Source organism: Aphelocoma coerulescens, chromosome 15 (assembly GCF_041296385.1).
Source record: "Aphelocoma coerulescens isolate FSJ_1873_10779 chromosome 15, UR_Acoe_1.0, whole genome shotgun sequence".
Classification (NCBI taxonomy): domain Eukaryota; kingdom Metazoa; phylum Chordata; class Aves; order Passeriformes; family Corvidae; genus Aphelocoma; species Aphelocoma coerulescens.
In genome coordinates this window covers 9,106,631-9,125,789 of record NC_091029.1, presented here as the reverse complement: position 1 = coordinate 9,125,789, position 19,159 = coordinate 9,106,631, and the positions used below count along the sequence as shown (strand labels likewise).

Sequence of the window (19,159 nt, the reverse complement as noted above, 5' to 3'; positions counted from 1 at the left end):
AAAGAGGCGGATTTTATTGTCGCGGGGCGGTACATAAATACACACAGGGCTCCGCACGGTGTGTGCTGAGCCGGCGGCTGCGGCTCCGCTCGTGGCGAGCGGCACCGGGAAGCGGCACCATCCCCGCCCGCTCGCCACCGTTTCTCCAGCCGCGCACCCGGGTTGGGCTGGAAGGTGAAAAGGGAAGAGACTGTTCCCAGCCCGGTGGTGTTTGGCGTAAGGCTGAGCAGACACAAGGGCCGTGAGGTGCCAGCCCGGGCCGGGAACGGCGGTACGAGAGCGATCAGTGCATCTGAGCATCCCGGGATGGGAACCTCGCCGGATGAGCGCGGGGCAGTGTCCAGCACTGGCACCCAGCACCGTGGAGGGAGGAATGGAGGGGCCCCTTGTCTATATACAAATCGGTACAAAATCCTAACGCACACTAGTGATACAACATTAAGCCGGGAGTACGGCTGCGGCAGGGCCCTGGCAGTCACCACGGCTGCCCCAGCGAGGTGGCTCTGGCAGCAGCCGCCCGTCCAATCCTCCTCCTCTGCAGGTAGGGTCGGTGTCCTTCAAAACCCCGGGCTGGGGGATCCTTCCTCCTTGGCCAGCGCCTGGAGCAGCAAAGGGCTGCCGTAGTGAGTTATGTAAACATAGGAAATGCCATTGGATCAGTTCTACAGGATGGGGTTCAGATTAATTATGAAAGCATGATCCCATTCCAGGCTGGCCTGATGGCTTCTGAGATGCTATTGCTAGAAGAGTGTGGCAGCCCTTGCCTGCAAAGAACATGGCAGCTGCTTTTACATCGATAGCAACTGAAGCTGGGGCTGCTGGAACTGGAGAGGAGCAAACTTTGTCACTTGTGACAGACACCTGTTGTGTCAGATGCTGAGCCTGGAAGGAAGCCAGGAATGGCAGAGAGAACCCTCTGTGTGACTGCTGGAGGTAAGGGTGATGAAAGGGGAGCATGGAGGACACAGGTATTCCCCTCATCTGAAGGAGTTGGAGGAGGGTGCACAGCTGAAGAAGTCCTGGCTGATATGGCGTGGGTAGCCCTCCAGCACTTTCACCTGGACCGGATCGAACTTCCAGTAATCTCGGCCTCTCAGGAAATAGGCAAAACCTGTGGGTGAGAGAGGAAGGGTTAGAAGAGACAGCGTTCCTGTGGCTCAGAGCTCTTTCCCAGTATTTTGTTCAGCTGTCACTCTGCAACACATGCAGTACTGAAAGAGAGCTGGAAGAGGCAGGAGATTTTACTTGAACCCAGGCTTGTGGCATTCACTTTTCTTTCACACCATTTTAGTTTTGATAAAAAGTCTAGTTTTACTTTTTGGACAGTAAACAGGATGGGCTTTATTTAATTTTCTGGTGGGTTTAAATATGCTGTATGCTTGTAGTGACCCAGCCCTGTGAGGGCAGAGGATGTCTAGGACAGGGACAGGGAACTTGTGAAGACCTGCTGCAGAGCATCTGTTACTGTGGGCAAGCTGCCCTGGAATTTAGGTTCTGGAAGCAGTGGGGACTTGATTCACTTCATCCTTAGAGAGGAAAGAGGCACTCACCACACCTGTCATCCCAAGCACCCTGGCTGTCCCCAGTGTTTCTGCAGCACTGTCGTACTGTCTTCAGGGTGGGGCACATTGGGGAGGACTGGTCAATACCAAAGCAGCCTGTTCATTGTTCAGCTGCCTAGGCTGAAGTGTGGGCAGTGTTTCTGTTGCCGTCTCATCACTTCCTTTGGCAGGAGCAGTAAGAGGTGAGTAGGACTCTGTGACCATTCCTTGGTCAGATATTTTACTTCTGTCTATCATACACTTACATATCAGTTGCTGCAATTAATGAGAACGAAACTTCTTACTTTCATGGGCGAAGCCTCAATTCCCTACCCACTGGAGGGAACTACCCCTCTACACTGTGTGGGATGTGTTACGGCTGGGAAGTGTCCACTACTACCACATGTCTAAGTCTTCCCAGCTCTTCCAGCTGGGCAGTGATGTCAGCCAGAGCACCCACCCCAGAGCAGGTCATGATCCTGCTGCACTGACCAAACTCATCCTGAAAAGCGGCGTCAATCTCCTGTGGGACACCGCGCCAGTCAGCCATAGCCCGGGGGTAGATGTTGTCCACCTGGCGCCTGTGAGGGTTGAAGCGCCAGTAGTTGCCTCCACTGAAGATGTAGATCTTGTTCTTCTCAGCCCCCCACACCAGAGCTGCCTGCACAGGGGATGCAGGGAGGCCCAGCTCCACGATCGGGGTGGGACCAGATACCCGTCTCTCGCCATCATAAATCCAGTATTGAGAATCTATTGAAGAAACAGAAAAGGAAGGCAAGGGGTCAGAAACTCCTTGGTGTCTGATAATTTGGCAGTGAGCTGTGCAACTGGAGCTGGTGCCTTGGCAGAGCTCCCACGGGAAGCTGTGCCTGAGAAGCAAAAACACCACCAGTGTAATGGACACTGCCGCTTATGTGTCCAAAGTGCTGCGTTGGCATCCCTCCTCAGTCCAGCCTGGCGAGTGTTGGTGGGGGACAGAAAGGTCCATTTCAGCAGCATTTTTCTCTATTTGTGGAAGTTATAAAAGATTTGCCTGGAGGGACCAGCCTCTACCCTGCAACCTCAGCACTTGGAAAACACATGGGCATGCACAGGCACAAAGGGGGCATGTGGCTGGAAAGGGAGAATTTGCCAAGTTGATATAGAGACTGGAAGCATAGTTCCAGATTAGATTAAAAGGGAAATCTCTGTAATGAACCTACGGCATGTAATACTTTCCCCTTATCTCATTTTAACTCACCATAGGAGCCAGCCAATTTTAGCACTGTAAGTCCTTGTGTGCAGGTCAGGTGCTAAGTAATGTCTTTATGCAGGAACTCTGCCTGCAGAGCCATGTGGTGGGATTTTGGTACTTGGTCTCATGGAGTGCAGACAGGGTGTGCACACCCACAATGAGTTCCTGTGTCATTCTGCATCCCTCCTTTAAGAGTTACACTTGGAAAGAGCATTAAAGAAAACAGTGGAGCTGAAATGGGGTTTGTTGCTGGCCTTGAACTCCAGAGATGGTCAGGAGGCAGTTTCATTTTTAATCTCTATGGTTGCTTGAGGTTGCCTGGCTCTGCACCCAGGCTCCGTGTAGGCTCATAAAGTCACGGGGTACTAGGGAAGTTCCACATCCAGGTCTCTGAGGAGCAGAGAAAATGCTGTACATTCCCTGAACAGGGCCCTGGGGACACAGGCACAGGTGTTTCACAACCAGGGAAGCTGCTGGGGCTCACTTCTAGCACAGTGCTTCCCATGACAGCTGGGGAGATGGAGCAAAGGGTTCCTTCTTTCACCTCTGCCAGCAGCATTGCCAGGGCAGAGGCTCATTACAAATGTTTGTGTTCCAGGGAAGGAGAATGGGCTGTGTTTAAAACAAAAGTGACCCCTTGTTCTCTCTTTCCTCCTCAATACCTGATAAAAAGTATAAATAGGTAAGGAAACAAATAACAAGGATTACTGGAATGTTGAGGATTTCCAGGAGATTTATTCTTCCAGGGACCTGCTGGGTCCCGACTACCGCTAAGTAATCGAGATGCACTTTTGAGCCATCTGATTGTGGTCTAGCTCTTACCTTGGAAAAACCAAATATTGCCCAGAGGGTCCTCAAAGGTGGCATCGACAGAGCTGGGGATCCCCTGCCAGTGGCGAGAGGCCAGAGCTGGGTAGCCATCCTGCAGCTTTCCGGCTCGGAGCCGCCACACATAGCGGGACTTGAAGAAGAACAGCTCCCCTCGGATGGTGGATGCCGCATCGAAAGTTGTGTCGCAGGCATCAGGCTGCACAGCCTGCCAAAGCACAGCGGGTCAGGGGCTTGGATCCCAGGAGCACGCCTCACCCAGGCTGGGCTCGACCAAGGGGAAGGCCCTGTGTCCAGGCAACTGCCAAGTTTGGGTTGGGCGTGTGCTGCCCAGAGATCCCCTCCCTGCACATCCCAGTGCCAGCCATGGGGTCCAGGCCTGGGCTCAGCGGTGTTAGTGGAAGAGGCAGACACCAACCCAGCCTGCTGGCAGCCTCCTGGTGAGGGCAGCCCCAACCAGGGTGTCACGGGAGGACACAGACAAGCCATTCACTCACCTCCACATTGGTGATCTCATTTGTTTCGAGGTCTGGCTGGGGCAGCTCTGCTGGCTGCGTTGGGGTTGGGTCAGGATCTGGTGAGGGTTTCCCATAGAGGTACTGGATACCTTGCTTGTCATCCTCACTCAGGCTTAGGGGGTAGCGGAAGATGTAGAAAGGAGACATCAGTGACTTGGAGACAGCCGTGTGCTGCAGGCCCAGGACGTGGCCAAACTCATGAGCTGCCACTTGCAGAAGATCAGTGCCTACAATGGGTGAAGATGGAAGATACTTTTTGTCTGCTCACATGCTTTTGCCTCCTGAGCCTGTCCCTACCAGTTACCAGACACTGACATATATTGTAGGAGTCCAAAAAGAGGAAAGAAATCTATCTCTACTAGGTTGTTCCCAGATTTTTCCTGTGTAGCTCCAAAATATGTTTGTGGGGATTTTTTAAGGAGTCAAAGGGCATAATAAAGGGATTCACTGGTTCAGAGGCACCGTGAGTCAATTCATATACCTGGGTATTAACCTGGGCATGTTGATAATTTGCAATTCTGTTGTCAGAGGCTCCTGCCACCTCATCGGCTACCAGGAAGAAAAGGGTTTTCCATGCACTTTTGGAAAGGAGAAATTTGCACAGAGAAGGAAGTCTAGACCAAAGGTGTAGGTGGTGGGTGGTAAGGTTGGTGTTTATCCATCCAGCCTTGCAGCAGTTGTTGGCTAGAGCTGAAGTTTAGCATGTCCCAGTTAGATGACATCCACTGTGGAAGATACTGGTGTGGGTGAGGGAACTCTGGGATTAACACTTGCCAAAGGCCGTTGTCACACAGACAGCAGAGGGAGCTCATTTATTGCTTGTCTGGGGACTGTGTCAAGAAGGTGTCATTTAGAAATATATCCATAAAAAATGATCTAATGTCAAGGCCTGAGACTTCTTCACCAGACTTAAACAGATTTATGGGAGATCATGTTTTAGGAATACATGACCTTGGAACATCTACAAAAGGAGAAGGGGAAAAGGGGATTTCAGTACACAAACTTGTATTATTTGGCAGATTTTGTTTAGCTTCCAATGGGCCCTTTTTAAAGGTGATGAATTTCACTATGAGTGGAGGCTGTTTGTTGACAAGTCCCAGCATATTCATTCACTTGCCTTCAGCCAGAAATCCTCCAAGCTGCAGCCCAAGTGATGAGAACAGCAGGGATGTGAGTCAGCCAGCCTTGATGCTTCAAGCAGGATTTCCATGCTGGCTCCAGGGGAGCAGGTTACTTCTCAGCACCAGGACTGGATGGGACAGGGGGAATACAGTGGGGAAGAACGCCTGGAAAGGGTGGAGGGGAAGGTGAGCCGTGGCCTTCCTCCACTGGCCAGCTTTACATGGAAGTGATGAATTTGCACAGCACTGACCTGATTAAATCAACACATCTAGGTCAGCTGAGAGTGTGGGATTTCTATGCCAGTGATTTATTACAAACTTTCAGACACTTCTGTTTGGCTTGGCAGGCTCCTCACTTGATGCTTTCCAGTGTTGGCAGATCAGCTGTGCTGTCAGATTCTCCAGGGGAAGTGCACAACAGCACGGCTGAAGGAGCTGTGCTGGGCAGCATCCCTGTGTCCCTCATGGATGGTCCTCCACGTGGGGTCCTGCTTTCTGCACGGCTCTGGATTGACCCCAGGACACGCCTTAGCCCTCCTCACACTTGTGCTCTCCCATCTGTAAAATGAGGCTAAGGATTTCCTCTCACTGAGAGCTGAGTCAAGGATTTATCCGTGTTTATATCGTAAAGCTCTTTTCAGCATATTAAATGGCAATTAGCTCCAAAGAGCTTTTACAACAGTTATTTATAGATGATGTGGGGGGGGGGGGGAACACCATGGAACAGAGCTGGATTCTGATGGGAACTGGTGTCCATTTTCAGTTCCTGGTTTGCCCCCAACACCGTTTTATGGGAGAATGTAGGAAATTCTTCAACAACACAGGCAACCCCAACAGAGGCTGAAAACCGACAGAACCCACCCCTCCCCCAGGAGCAGAAACACTTCTGTAAAAGTGTTCTGTGCTCTGTGATTCTTGTTTTGAGTCAGCATGAGCAGGGTTGGAGACACAGCAGTGCTGTGCCCCACGCAGTCAAACTGGCCTACAGCTGACACTGACACGGGCTTTGGGGGAGCCCACTGACATGGCCAAAATTTTTGGGAAACCCCAGAGAGGCCCAAGGTTAACTTGGGCTTTGTGATTATTTCTTTGTCCCTGTAGATAAACTGGGAAGAAGGAGGAGGAGCTGACCTGGGTTAATTTTGGTGAGTCTTCCAGAAACTGATGGTCTGGGCACTGATCCAGATGGTCCCAGGCGGTACTGCAGTATCTCATGAGATACTGTGACACCAGACCCTGAGTGCCCAAGCAAAGAGCTACCAGCTTAGATCTATTATTAGCAAAAATTTTAAAAAGAATCTTGACTGGATGTGGCATTGTTTATGGTCAGAGCATTCCCAGGCCACGAGAACAGAGCTGGAGCCTGGGTGGTTTCCCTTTATGGACTTGTTTGAGGGCAGATGGTGAGCAATGCGTGCAGGGACTGGGACTGAGACTATTCTTTGGAAGACAACTGTGTCACACGGAACTTGAGCCTTGGTTTTCCTTCATCCTTTCCCTGCTTTATTTCTAATGACTCCTGCCAATGCGGGGTGCAACTCCCAAGTGGCAGGGCATATGGCTGGGCAGAGGAGCCGTCTCTCTTGCTCCCCCCACACAGGAGGAGTCCATGGGGAAGCCGGGGTCCTGCTGCTGGGTACAGGCTCCGCTGTGGCTGAAAGATGAAAAGACCTGAATACTAACAGTAGGTTTCTAAGTGGTAGGAGATAACAGTGCTCACCACAAAAACAGTTGTTGCCTCTCAGTTTTACAGGGTCCCTGTTCACACCATAGGGGAATCATTTCCAATCTCATTCACAAGCACCCTGGAGCATCCGCAGCTCCCCTTGAAACAGTACCGTACCCAGGTTGTTCCCAATCGTCCAGGTCTCGTCGTAGTCAAAATGAACATCTCCTTCCCGGTGTGTTTTGGGGAAGAATGCATGTGCCAGGATCCCTCCGGGCCCATCAAAAGGCAAGTTGTCTCCATGCCAGTACCTGGAGAGAAGACATGTTGCACCTCAGACAAAGGGCTATGGAACTCCAGCATCATATGGCCAATGGTAGGAGCCACTGAGAGGGGACAGCAGCTCTCATTCCCATCCTAAGTTCATCCTACCAGTCCAGATCAACTGCTCAGAGCTATTCCAATTGCCACAAACTAAGTTCTGCATCGGAGCCCTGAGGAAGCAGCTTGATTACACAAAGCACTGAGGAAGCAGAGCTCAGTCACATCAAGACCTAGAGAGTTTGTATGTTTTCTCAGGGATGTTTCTCCCCTCCTCCTCTTCAGCTTCCAGCCCAGAGCTGACTATGGAGCCTAAAGAACTAAGGAGGTTACTGCTTAAGCCAAGATTAGGTTGATATTACTGAGTGGTGATGGGCTGCAGAGAGGCGGTTGGCAGCAAACCCAGCCAAACTCTCAGGTCCTTGCTCAAGCCAAGCTGCTGATGAGTAATGAAGGAAACCCATGAGAGATGTGGCCACTTGAGCGAGCCCAGGGAGACGCAGGCACATACACAGCATGCAAATCGCATCACTGCTTGGACAGTCTCCACTGCCTTCATTAGCTCTGTGCAAACATGCAGCTCAAGGAAGTCTTTGCCCCAGTGCGTATTTTGCCAAAAAGGAATTTCAGGCCAGGAGCCAAGATTCACTTAACCAAGAAACTATATTTGTCTTTGGGCAGACAGTTACATCGTTCAGTCAAGGGACAGGATGGAGGACCTGAAGATGGAAAGTCAAAACAAACGCTTAAGAAAACAGCCTGTGGACAGAGAAACGTAAATGTACCAGGAAAATTAATGAATGATCAGTAACGGTGCTGTGCACAGCCAGTGTGGAACAGCTGCACTTACACCAAGCAGCCCACAACTGATGAAACTTAAAAGATCCCAGTGTCTGAAAGCAGAAATATGAGCCTCCATTTAAGTGCCTAAGTTGTGTGCTGGCAGGTCTCTGCTCTGCTTACAGAACTGCTCCTCTGGCTGGGAGGAGGGTGCTGCTGCCCACCAGGCTCACCTTGTGAAATCAATGACGATGTCAGCCCGTCCCTCCTGCACCTCGGTGAAGGTCAGTGGGGTCACATCACTCCAGACTTTCAAAGCTTCCTCAATGGTCCTTCTCACTTTAGCTTTTACAAGTTGCCATGGGAACCTGATAATTCTGGAAGGCAACAGACACTGGATGAGGAGAGTATCAGCTGCTGTCCCATGGACTGCTGTCACAAAGACACCAGTTCTACAATCAACATCACTAAGGCCACCACTCTCAGCACCAGAACATCTCCAATCAATACATGCACTGCTCCAGCATCCTCTACCAAGCAACATGTGCAGCAGATAAATCCCATCAGTGTTGAAACCCTCTGGCTGGTGTGCCAGTGGTGAGTTCCCTGTAGAGTTTGCAGATTCTATGTTGTTCTGAAGTGCCACAGCACTCCCCAGGTCTGTCCCCTGTAAGGTCACCACCACAAAGATTCCTGGGAGTGGTGTGATGTGATTTCTTCTCCTCAATCTCTGCCTTTTTTGCCCCTGGAAACTTGGGTTCACTTAGCAATTGCTCCCACTTCCTCCAATAACAAGAGTAGACTTGTCGCAGAGGGAAGTTTCTTTTCCTTCCATTAACAATATTGCTGTGTGTAAATCTCTGCTGTGTTTCTTTCATTAATACTATTGACCAAAAAGAAAAAAAAAGAAGAAGCCTTTCTGTTATCTACAGCCTCCTAATGGTGTGAGGAATTGTCTCCTGTATTGGATTAAGCAAAAGATGATTTACATGCTGTCAAGGTCCATATGACTGTGCTCACTTCTCCACTCATACCACTGAGGGCAGCTGGAGAGGCAGCACAACCCTCCTGCCAGCCCATTGAGTAGATTCACAATTGAGAATGTGTGGGGTGATTTGGGGAAACCTTTACACCGAAGTCGTGTTTATGGGACCATCAATAACAGCTGAATAAAAAGATCTTTTTAAAATAAACTGTGAGGTGAGCCTCCCACGGGGTGGCTCTGGGGGCAAAGGCACAGCAGGAGAGCGCTGGTGGTGGAGGCTGAGCTCAGCACACGTGAGGGAAATGACCGTGTGTGCCCGGGGGTGTTGGTGCAGGACTGACTGAGGGCTGATGCAGTTGCTGTGCACAATGTGCTTGGGCAGGGGTGGGTGGGCAGCTGTGTTTATGGAGCGTGTGCTTGAAGGGATGTGCATGAGGGGATGTGGAGGTGTTGGGGACGAGCCTGCTGTGGTTCAGCATGTGGCTCCCCTGGCCCCTGCCTGCCCTCCAGCTCTCGTGGTCACATCACAGCATGCTGCACTCCGGGGAACATCAGACTGAGCAGCTGGGGAGGGAGAAGCCGACCAGCCTGACTGCAATTTCAGGCCTCCCTTACTTGTAGGTGAGATCAGTCTTGTCCCAGCGTCCGCCGGAGAGGACGAACCGCTTCTGCCGGTTCCGCCCGTTCTGGCCGTCCGTCAACACCGGCAGGTCCGGCACGCCGCAGCGGGGGGGGTTCCAGCGAGCTGCCTGCCCAGCTGCACCCACGGGGAAGCCCTTGGCAGGCACACCCGTGCCCACAGCGTTCACCAAGGCAGACAGCCAAGGAGCCTGCTCCTTCCAGGTGTGATGTTTTTGAGACATGTCCTAAAAGGCAAAAGCAAAACCATGACTTCAGTGTCCGTGCAGACTCTTCCTGTTGCAGAGTGGTGGACAACTGCCCACAGCAGTCCTGCAGTGGTGAGTTCCACCTCTGCCCAGGACTGTTTCCCCACTGCTAGGGCACAAACTGCTCCCCACAAACATGCCGTGTTCCCTGGGCTCTGCTGCTCTGAGGCTGGGTCGCACCTGGGAGGCACTGTGTCATGCCATGGCACCCACTAAGCACTGGGCTATTTTGGTCCACATTTCCTTGGCAGCTGGCCGGCAGGAAATACTTTTGCAAGCTGTGGATGAGAACCAGACCCTTCAAGTATAAAACAAATCACTTGGGAATAAATTCTCCCCCTTTGCCCTACATCCTTTATTCCCCTCCTGGCCCTGGGTAGAGGTGATATTAGTGGGAGGAAGTCTTTAGTCCCCAGCACACAGTTGTGCTCCCTGTTGCCACTTCTGTGGTATCCTCTTGCTGTTCTGGCACTGTGGGCAGGCTCTCAGCATGGCCAGTGGACCAGGCAGAGCAGGACACAGGGATCTGGGGGTGACAGCCCAGCCCATGGGGCAGAGAGCAGCAATGACTGTCCCTGCAGCCCCTATCACTGCCTGAGGACTGGACCATATGCCCTTGCCTCACTGTACCTGTGATTCTGCTTGGGATAAGATCTCCTAGGCTCTTCCACACTTAGTTGGAAAAGCAAGGTTTCTCTTGACAACATTAATTAATGCTAATTAGCTGACTTCCACTAGTTTCCCATGTGACAGCAGGACTATATTGCCACCATGAAACATGACCCAGGTGACATCTCCAACCTGCTGTGAAGCATGTGGGGTGAGAGGTGCTTGATCCATGTCACTGGGCTGCAGAGGGCCAAACACAGAATTATTTTGCCTGATTTTGTGCAGTAAATTTAAAGTTGTTTGAGCAGCGGGAAGAGCTCAGATGCAGCAGAGGTGCATCTCTACTTGGGCAGGCAGGCTCTGTCCCACAGGGCTCCAGAGGGAAGACTTGGGCTTTAGGCATGCTCTTTCTTCCCCCACAAAGAGCTGCCTTCTTCCAGGCCAGATTTCCTGGCTGCCCTGCCAGGGACACAAAGGTCAGGATGGCATGATGCCAGAGCTGCCATGATGCCGTGTAATCCGCGTGCTGCCACCACTCTGTTCCCTACAATGAGCCCATTCATGCGGGCTGGAATGAAGTGTGAAGACTTTGGCATTAATTCCGCTACTGAGCTCCCAGCTCTGCAGTGGTCCCGTGCCTCTGAGTGATGCACAGATGGACGGGGGAGCCAGGGAGGTCACACAAGGTGCAGTTTAGGTGTCCACACATCACTTTAAGCTTTTCATGTGTCTGTCACTACTAGCCTGCTGGCTTGTCCTCCCCAGACAGACAGACATCCTTGGTGGCTTGGCACCTGCCAGCCTTCGCCTTAGAACCATCAATACAATCCTGGTGTCCCAGTGCACTTTCACACACCACAGGAACTGCAGCAGCAACACATGCAAAGAGAGAAAGCCTTTTCACATCCTGAACAGCAACGCCTATCCAAGCCACCAGCCATGGCACTGAGCATCCATTCAGTGCTTTAGTGGGAGGAGGGAGTACAAGCTGGCCTGCCCAGATGAGTCTGCACCGGGCTGCTCCTGCTGAACACTGGAGCCCTGCCAGTTTGGGGGTACCTGTCTCTCTGAGAGAAACTCTCTGAGAGCCACCTGGCACCCTGCCTGGACTGGCAGCTACTGCCTGCAAGGACAGCTGGCAGGAGAAGCTGACAAAATTCATGTTCTGGCCAACGTCTTGCTCTCAGCCCCAATGACACCGAAGCGCATAATGGCAGCTGGGTCACCAAAGCACAGCCTGGAGGGCCACTCGGCCCCCTGCTCCTGCGTGCACTCAGGAGCACCCACTGCCACCACAGGCAGGTCCTGACAGCTGAGGACTTGGGGTGATGAATGCATCTGGTTTTCCAAGGCCAGGAAGTGCAGGAACTAGGAGCACTGGGAAACCCTTGAGAATGGCTCAGGTAGGTGAGTGGGCTGAGGCTGACCCAGATGCCTTACTCCTGTTTTCTTGTCTCGACGATGCCATGCACACCTCTCTCTTGGGAAGACCAGTTGCCTTACAGGCTGGGGCTTAAACTGGAGATTATCACTCTCCTCTGACCAGGAGCAGAGAGAAGAAAAGCTGCCTGTTTCCTTCTTGCCCTGAGGAATCCCATGTTCAGAGGCAGACCAGAGGCAGCTTTTCTCTCCCCTCTTTGGTTAGCTCAAGGCCACTGTTATGAATCCCAGATTTCCGAACTCCACTTTGCCTTACCAGGACCCTCCCTGCTCCTCCTGCCCTTTGCAGAAACTCGGTCCCGGAAGGGGGCACAGCATGGTCCTGTGAATGGCTCTGGGTGGAGGCAGGAGGCAAGACCTGCCCTGTTGTCCTGTGTGTGCCCCTGGACAAATAGTAACTCTCTCCCTGTCGTCACTGCACCGACATTAGGACCATGGCAGGAAAGGGCTGGAAAATGCCACTGCAGGCACAGCCAGCAAGGGGAAATGTGACAGGCAGAAACCACTTGCCAAACAATGCTCAGGAGACACTCAGGCCGGAGATCTTGGTCTCCTTAGCTGGACACACCTTGTTGCAGGGACTTCCCAAGGATTAGATACCGTGTCTGCTCACTTAAGGTTGCATCCTTCCAACCCAGTGCTGAGCCCACCCTCTCCTGGGGAGATCCTGCTTTGTTTTCTGAGCAGTGGTACCATGCCCCAACTGTATTGCTTAGGGGTTCACTTAGGACTGTGCTGCTGCTGAAGCTACTACAGACTTGTGAGGAGAGCGGAGGAGGGCACCTGCTGCTGGGTCCCTCTCAGAGCATCCCTACTTGTCCTATCCCACCAGCAGAGGGGAAGGGATTACTGAACACAAAAGCAAAGGAAAACCCCTGCAGCCCAGGACAGGGTTTGTCCCAGCAGAGTGCAAAACAGAGCTGAGCCTCTGGCTGAGCGTGTGCGGCCACTTGCACTGCCCTTCCCTGTATAACCCACAGCTGGGGTGGCTGCTGGGCATGGGAACAGCGGGTGTGTAGCCAAGGAAGAGGCCAGGGCTTTGCAATAGAGACTGATCAGTAAAATGTGAACATAGCACAAGAACAGAGAGGATTCCAGGCCTGAAACCAAGGGTTAAGGGCAGTGAGGACAGCAGAAGAGCAAAGCTGTATGCAAAGAGGGCTGTGCTGCAGGCTGTGCTGCAGGCTGGTCACAGCTTCTCACAAAGAAAGTGCCTCTTCCTGCATCCTTGTGACTGAAAGGCTGAGGGGGAACAGGAGGGAATGGACAGATCCCATGGGACAGCAGAAACCACAGCGGAGGTACAGGCTGCCCACTCAGTTCCTCACAGCTTTATCAGCCTTCAAGTGCTGTGATACAACAGCCATCACCTCTGGGTCTGCTGGGGCCAGATGAACACCAGCCAAGCTTCCCAGGAAGTGTTCCAGCCATCCCAAGGAGCCAGGAGCATCTTTAACCTCATTGTGTTGGGCAGCACTCACCCTCCAGAGCTCCTAGGCAGAGCAGCAGCCGGAGCTGCACAGCTACAGTGGAGTATCAGCCACACCGTGTCTAAATAAGCACAAGAGTGAGGCTGGTGCCTGACAAACCCATGGCTCTCCTCTGCCTGGGTCCATCCTCCTCTGCCTGCCCTGAACTTAAACTTGTGTCCTCACTTGTGTACCTAATTACCTGGGCTCCTGGCTGTTTCTGTGGCATGGACATGAAAGGAGACCCCTCTCCCTGTCAGACAGGAGTGACTGGACAAGTTACAACGTGAAGCCCATCAGTCTTGTATGCTTCCCCTGTCACTGGGGCTGTTTCCTCTTATGCTGGGGAATGAGCTCATGGACTTTGTCTCCACTTCCCTGCCCCTTCTGCTGCTGCTTTTCCATTGCTTCTGTTTCTGCTTTCTCCTTTTGTTACTCAGAGTGTTTGTCAAGGCCCTGGTGTTTGCTGCCTCTCTGGCTAGTAGCATTATCCTCCTCCTACCTACGAGCCTGCACCTCAGAGCACTCTTGCCCTTATTTCAGTGGGGAAGGACAGCAGAAATGCTTTTTCTTGCAGTTCTCATGTAAGACAGTTCTCTCACCCCATTTTTGTCCACTGTGGGGTGGCTATGTCCCCCATGGGCTGTGCACCCCCTTAACAGCAATGTTCCTGCCTGAGATCAGCATTGTTCTCCTGATGCACAGATGGCTTTTTGTCCAGCCTGCCTCTCAGCAGAGTGGATTTGCAGGGGTTGGATTTGAAAATGAAGCTACAGCTGATGGCTAATGGTAAAACTGGAACCAACTTCATTCTAGTCAGGTTGTGTTCCAGGAGCAGACTGGGCTCAGAAGGTGCTAATGCTGCAGCTGAAATTTCATGGCAGAAGCATGACTGTGGTCTGGTCTAACCCTGAGCTTAATGTGCTCCTAGGCAAGGCACTGTCAGTGGAAACAATGCCTAGGCAAAGCCACTAGATTTATTGATCTGGCCTTCCACAGAACAAGGCAGAGTCTCCCAACTCTTCTATGAATTCTTTGCTTACACACAATACTTCTGCTACAGGACTGGATTGTTCATGCTGGGCTACGGCCTGGTGCCACTGCGGACAGAGCCAGGGAGAACACAAGGGCTGAGGCCAAACGGGAGCTGCTGCAGTGCCTGGCCATGCACACACTGTAGGATGTTCCCCTCCACTCACTTCCCATACTCCATGGCACCATCCAGCACTACCTCCTGGGGCCTGACAGTTTGTTTCCGGATTACTTGGTGGTAGTTGTTGTTGGCAATGAAAAAAGGAAAATGTTTATTTTTCCTAAGCAACATGGAACATGAAACATTATGGACTGCAAATGTTTATGCCCACAGACAGAATGAGAAGAACCAGGCTTCAGTGTAACAAGAGAAAGCAAATGAACAAACACCGCAGGACTATTTTTATTACCAGACATTTTAATTATGTGACAGCTTGTGAGACTATTCCATCAACAACACCACAACCAAACTGCTGGTGTCACCCAAGCAACAGTTTGTCAGAAACAGGACTAATTGCAGAGCAAACAAACCCCAGGATGCTGACATAGCAAAAGGTTTCAAGAGCCCTTAATCTGATAACCTAGAAATCCCTTCGAAATGAAGAAACTGCTCTAGGATGTGGCAAACTCCTGGCAGGGGAGGAAGGGGGTTGAGACGTTTTGTTCATTGTGCAGTTACATCCAAGCTAAGGGGAGCCATAAGCAATCAGTACCTCTCTCCTACCCAAATCCACTAAGAGGAAGAAGTCTGGTCACCTGCCTGCCCTTGCTGGGGCTCATCTATCTACACCAGGATCTCTGTGAACCTCTAAAAACATGTCTGTGGCCCTTAGCAAACCCCTGAAGCTCTGCTTTTCATTTTGCTGGGCAGCTATGTGCAGACAGCAGTGCTTCCATTCACTTTACAGGCTGAGCCATCCCTGGTGCAAGAGTACCCACAAACCCTTCATTTACCTGTCCGTATATTTGGGATTAGTAGGGAAAAGCTACTTAGTAGTAAAAAGGACCAGCATCTCTGCAGGACAACTTTCCACAGAAGATTCTTTTCAAACGACTCCTGCACAGTGCATCCGTTCCTCTGCAGAGCCCCACAGGTTATGGTGCCAGGGCTGGATAAGCGTGGGGGAAGCAAGTGCAACATAAACGAGAGAGGGGGATCCTCCCCAAAGTGCTTCTCTCCTCCCTGCTCTCCTCTCCCTCTGCGATCTGCTTTGCCAGCAGCACCCCCAGGTCTTGTCACACTGCAGGGTGTGCGTGTGTGCTGCATGTGGAAGCACAAACACAACAAACCCACTGGAGAATTACTTACATGTGTCTTGAGTCTCTCCCAGAGCAGAAGATAAACATGCCTAAAATTACCCCAACACTAACTGCAGGATTTAAATAGCCAAACCAGAGTGTAAATCAAACCCTTCCTGCGGGAGCCGCCACAGCCCAGAGTGAGGCAGGCAGGGGCTGCAGGGAAGGCAGCACCCTGCTTCAGAGAGGAACCTGCTGTGTTTAGGGTGAGAGCTGCAGGACCCCTGATGGATTATGTTGGTAGCTAGGAGGGTGCCCACCACTTGTCCACGGAGAGAGACCTTCCGAGCAGATGGAGTGACTTTGATTTCCCAGGGGAGCCGAAAGCAGTGCAGGAATTCAGTGTCTGCGCGTGCACAGCCCTGAGGACTGCAGATCTTTTGTTCTCAAGTTTTACAGTGGACACCAGACACAGCCTTTATTCTGCTCTCAGTTTTCTCTTTCTTTCTTTAGGCATTAATATAAAAGTGAAGGAGATCTACAGGGTTTGCCTCAAAAAACACAAGTCCTTCTGCAACTTGCCCTATAGCCTGGCTTTAAAATGAATCTTAGCCCTTGATTCACTCGTGTGCCTCTCAGTTGCTGCTGTTGTGACTCGCTATTGGAGCATAAATAGTCATGGTGCAGCATACTCCTGCATCTGGGGCTGTCCTTGCCCACCCCACGTACTAGCACAGCTTGAGGATGTCCTGTGGTCTGTCTCATAGGAGTGTGAATCTCTTTTCCCGGCTCAGCCCCTTGGCTCCTCTCTCATTCATCACCTGACAGCAAAAGGTGCCCAGACAGGAAATTAGCTGCTGTCAGACATTAGGGAAACATCCCTTTGTGCAGCAGACTCGGAGTAGTCAGAGAAGGGAACACGTGATGGCGTGGCACAGCTCTCTGTAAGAGAGGGCAGAGGATGGCTGAGGCCATGCGCCTCTGTGAGCCCAGCAGTCCCACCTCAGCTGTCCTGCACTCACGTATTCGCCAGCCGGGAGAGGAACGGGGTGCACTGCTGGCAACTTACATCGTATGTGAGAGCAACCCCCAAGTAAAACTGGCTTCACTTTAGAGGCAGCAGAATGACCTTCAGAAGCTGTGACACCAGAAAGGAACACAACAGCTATTTGGGATGATAGAACTGCTGTTTGAAAGGATGGGAAATCGTCTGTCCATTTCCAACCCAAACCAATGCAGCCACCATCTCTGCAAAGACTGAGTCAAACACATTGATCTGAAACCCCCAGCCCCGCATGGCTGGTCAAACACACAAGCACGAGGTATTCCTGAACAAAACCTACCTGTAGGAGTATCACCTGGAGTTACTCCAGCCAAGAGGAAAGTATTAGCACTCACAGTGCAGAGCATTAGCCTAGGATGAGGAAGAAATCACCTCCCAGCTGGCAGACTGCTGACTGGGGGGGATCTCCTTCTGGAGTGTGGTAGTGGATTAGATGGACCAGGAGTTTGAGCAGACCTGGCCCCCTGCATTAACTCTGTGCTCTTCAGCAATTTGGTGTACTCCTCACTTCAAAGGGTACTGGCCAAGTCAGCTGAGGCCCAGCAACCTCTGCAGTCAGCAGCTGTGAGTGCTGGCAAAAGGAGATGAACAGTGACATGGCAGCTGGACTGGGCTCAAACTCAGATGGTGTGAAACCCAAGCTGTCTCTCCCTTCCCCCAGGATCCCACACAGGTCCTTGCTGGCAGCAAGACCAGGACCAGAGGCTGTGCAGGTTCCTCCAGGAGCAGCAGCTTCACAGCTTGTACACGGCAGAGCATGAGGCACCTGCTAGCCCAGCCCATGTCCCACAGGAACCAGCGGTCCCCAGCCTGATGCAGGTGGAGCTCTGCCCTCCCAGCCCACCACTTGCTGCACTCAGATGGGACTGAAGTCCGCAGAGCAGTGTCATTACTGGAGTGCAGAGTGCCACCCCCGAGTGCTCGGCCTCACCTTCCCCAGAGGCAGAGTGGAGGCAAGCACAGTGACATTTCATTCGGAATAATGCAAGCACTTTGGGGATCAAGGCTGCTCTGTGCCAAGTCCCAGCCCACAGCATATTTAGCAGCCAAGTTAGAAAGTACTCAGATGACAGAGCTGATAATAAAACCATCGACAGAACCTGAACTAATCCCCTTGGGCTGCTACTGGGCTGCTACTGGGCGTTTGCTCTGTTATTATTTTATGGCACACCAGCGAAGCGCATGTCTATAATAACCCAGTTACGCACGCACACATTCCCATCACAAGGAGCTCTCTGTCTTCTCCCGTCCCCCAAATCCCTCGCACGCCGCTGCTCTTCTCTGGCAGCCGCAGTCCCTGCTGCTCGCAGCTCCGTCCCAGGTGCAGGGATCGGGCAGGCATGTGCAGGAAGAAAGAGCCCTGCTGCTCCTCTCCTTCCTGCGCCTTTGATTCATCCCCTCTAGTCTCGTCTCCCCGTAACACTTCTCGGAACTGCCAGCACAGCGTGCAGGGGGTGTTTGAGCAGCAGCGAGTGCTCGGCTGCCTGTAAAGCACGGGGGATGCCGTGTCCTCTCCTAAACACTCCTTGTCCCGCTCCCCGTTTTTCCCTCGGGAACACGGCTGTGGAAACTCCCCAACAAGCCAAGAGGAGCCCGCGGAGCGGGAGGCACCGCCGGGCAGGGGCAGCCGTCCCGCGGCCGGTGACTCCCGGCAGCGCTGCCCGTTGCCGGCATCCCGAGTGCGGCTCAGGGATGGATGGAGCGGTGGGGGGAAGAGGGCTCATCCCGTTCAGCGGAGGATCTGCCGGGGAGATACTGCCCTCGGGACAGCACCGGAGAGCGGCAGGGGACGCGGAGGGAGGCACCGGGTGGTCCCGACTCACCGGCTTGTGTCGGTGGGCGGGCGCGGCGGGGGCGCAGTGCAGCAGAGCGGCGGCCAGCAAGGCGGCAGCGGCGGGTAGCGGCGGGCGGGCCATGCCGGGCGGCGGAGCGGGCTCGGACATGGGGCAGAGGAGGAGGGGGGGGTCCTCGCTGAGCCTTTTATCCCCCCACCGTGGCCGCCTGCCCTCCTCCTCGCGCCTCCTCCCGCTCCTGCCTTTTGTTCTCCCCGAGCCGCGGCTGTACGGGCCGGGGGGACACGGCCCGGCGGCATCGCGGGAGGGGGGTCCCGCCCGTCCCATCCGCTCCGCCCCGCCACCCCCCGGGGGCGGAGCGGGGCGGGACCCCCCTCCCACCCCTGCCCGGCACCGGCCTCCGGCCTCCGCGCAACCGGGTCCTGTCTGGCTTGGGATGGCTTTAAACGGGTCCCTTTAAAGGTATCTTTCACCTCTCCTGCCTAAGGGTACCAAGGACTAAAAACAGCCCTCTCAGTGCCCGTGGAGACCACTTCAGTCCCCATGGGGAGTAGCTCATAACCGTGTTTGTATGTGTCTGCACCCCTGCTTTGCCTGTGCAGGGCTCTGCATCACTCACTTTTTCACTCAAAC

The 19,159-nt window shown here is 52.9% G+C and overlaps 1 protein-coding gene across 1 annotated transcript; it reads right to left on the bottom strand.

Moving 5' to 3' along the window:
* Nucleotides 1–32: 32 nt before the first annotated feature.
* MMP11 (matrix metallopeptidase 11) lies at nt 33–18,825 on the bottom strand. Its single transcript, XM_069031140.1, is given in 9 exon segments — nt 33–1,111; nt 2,034–2,291; nt 3,598–3,811; nt 4,101–4,348; nt 7,086–7,219; nt 8,243–8,386; nt 9,610–9,860; nt 18,557–18,720; nt 18,723–18,825. Coding segments are annotated over 9 exon segments (1,650 nt in total). The 3' UTR covers nt 33–977.
* Between the last annotated feature and the right edge of the window lie 334 nt (nt 18,826–19,159).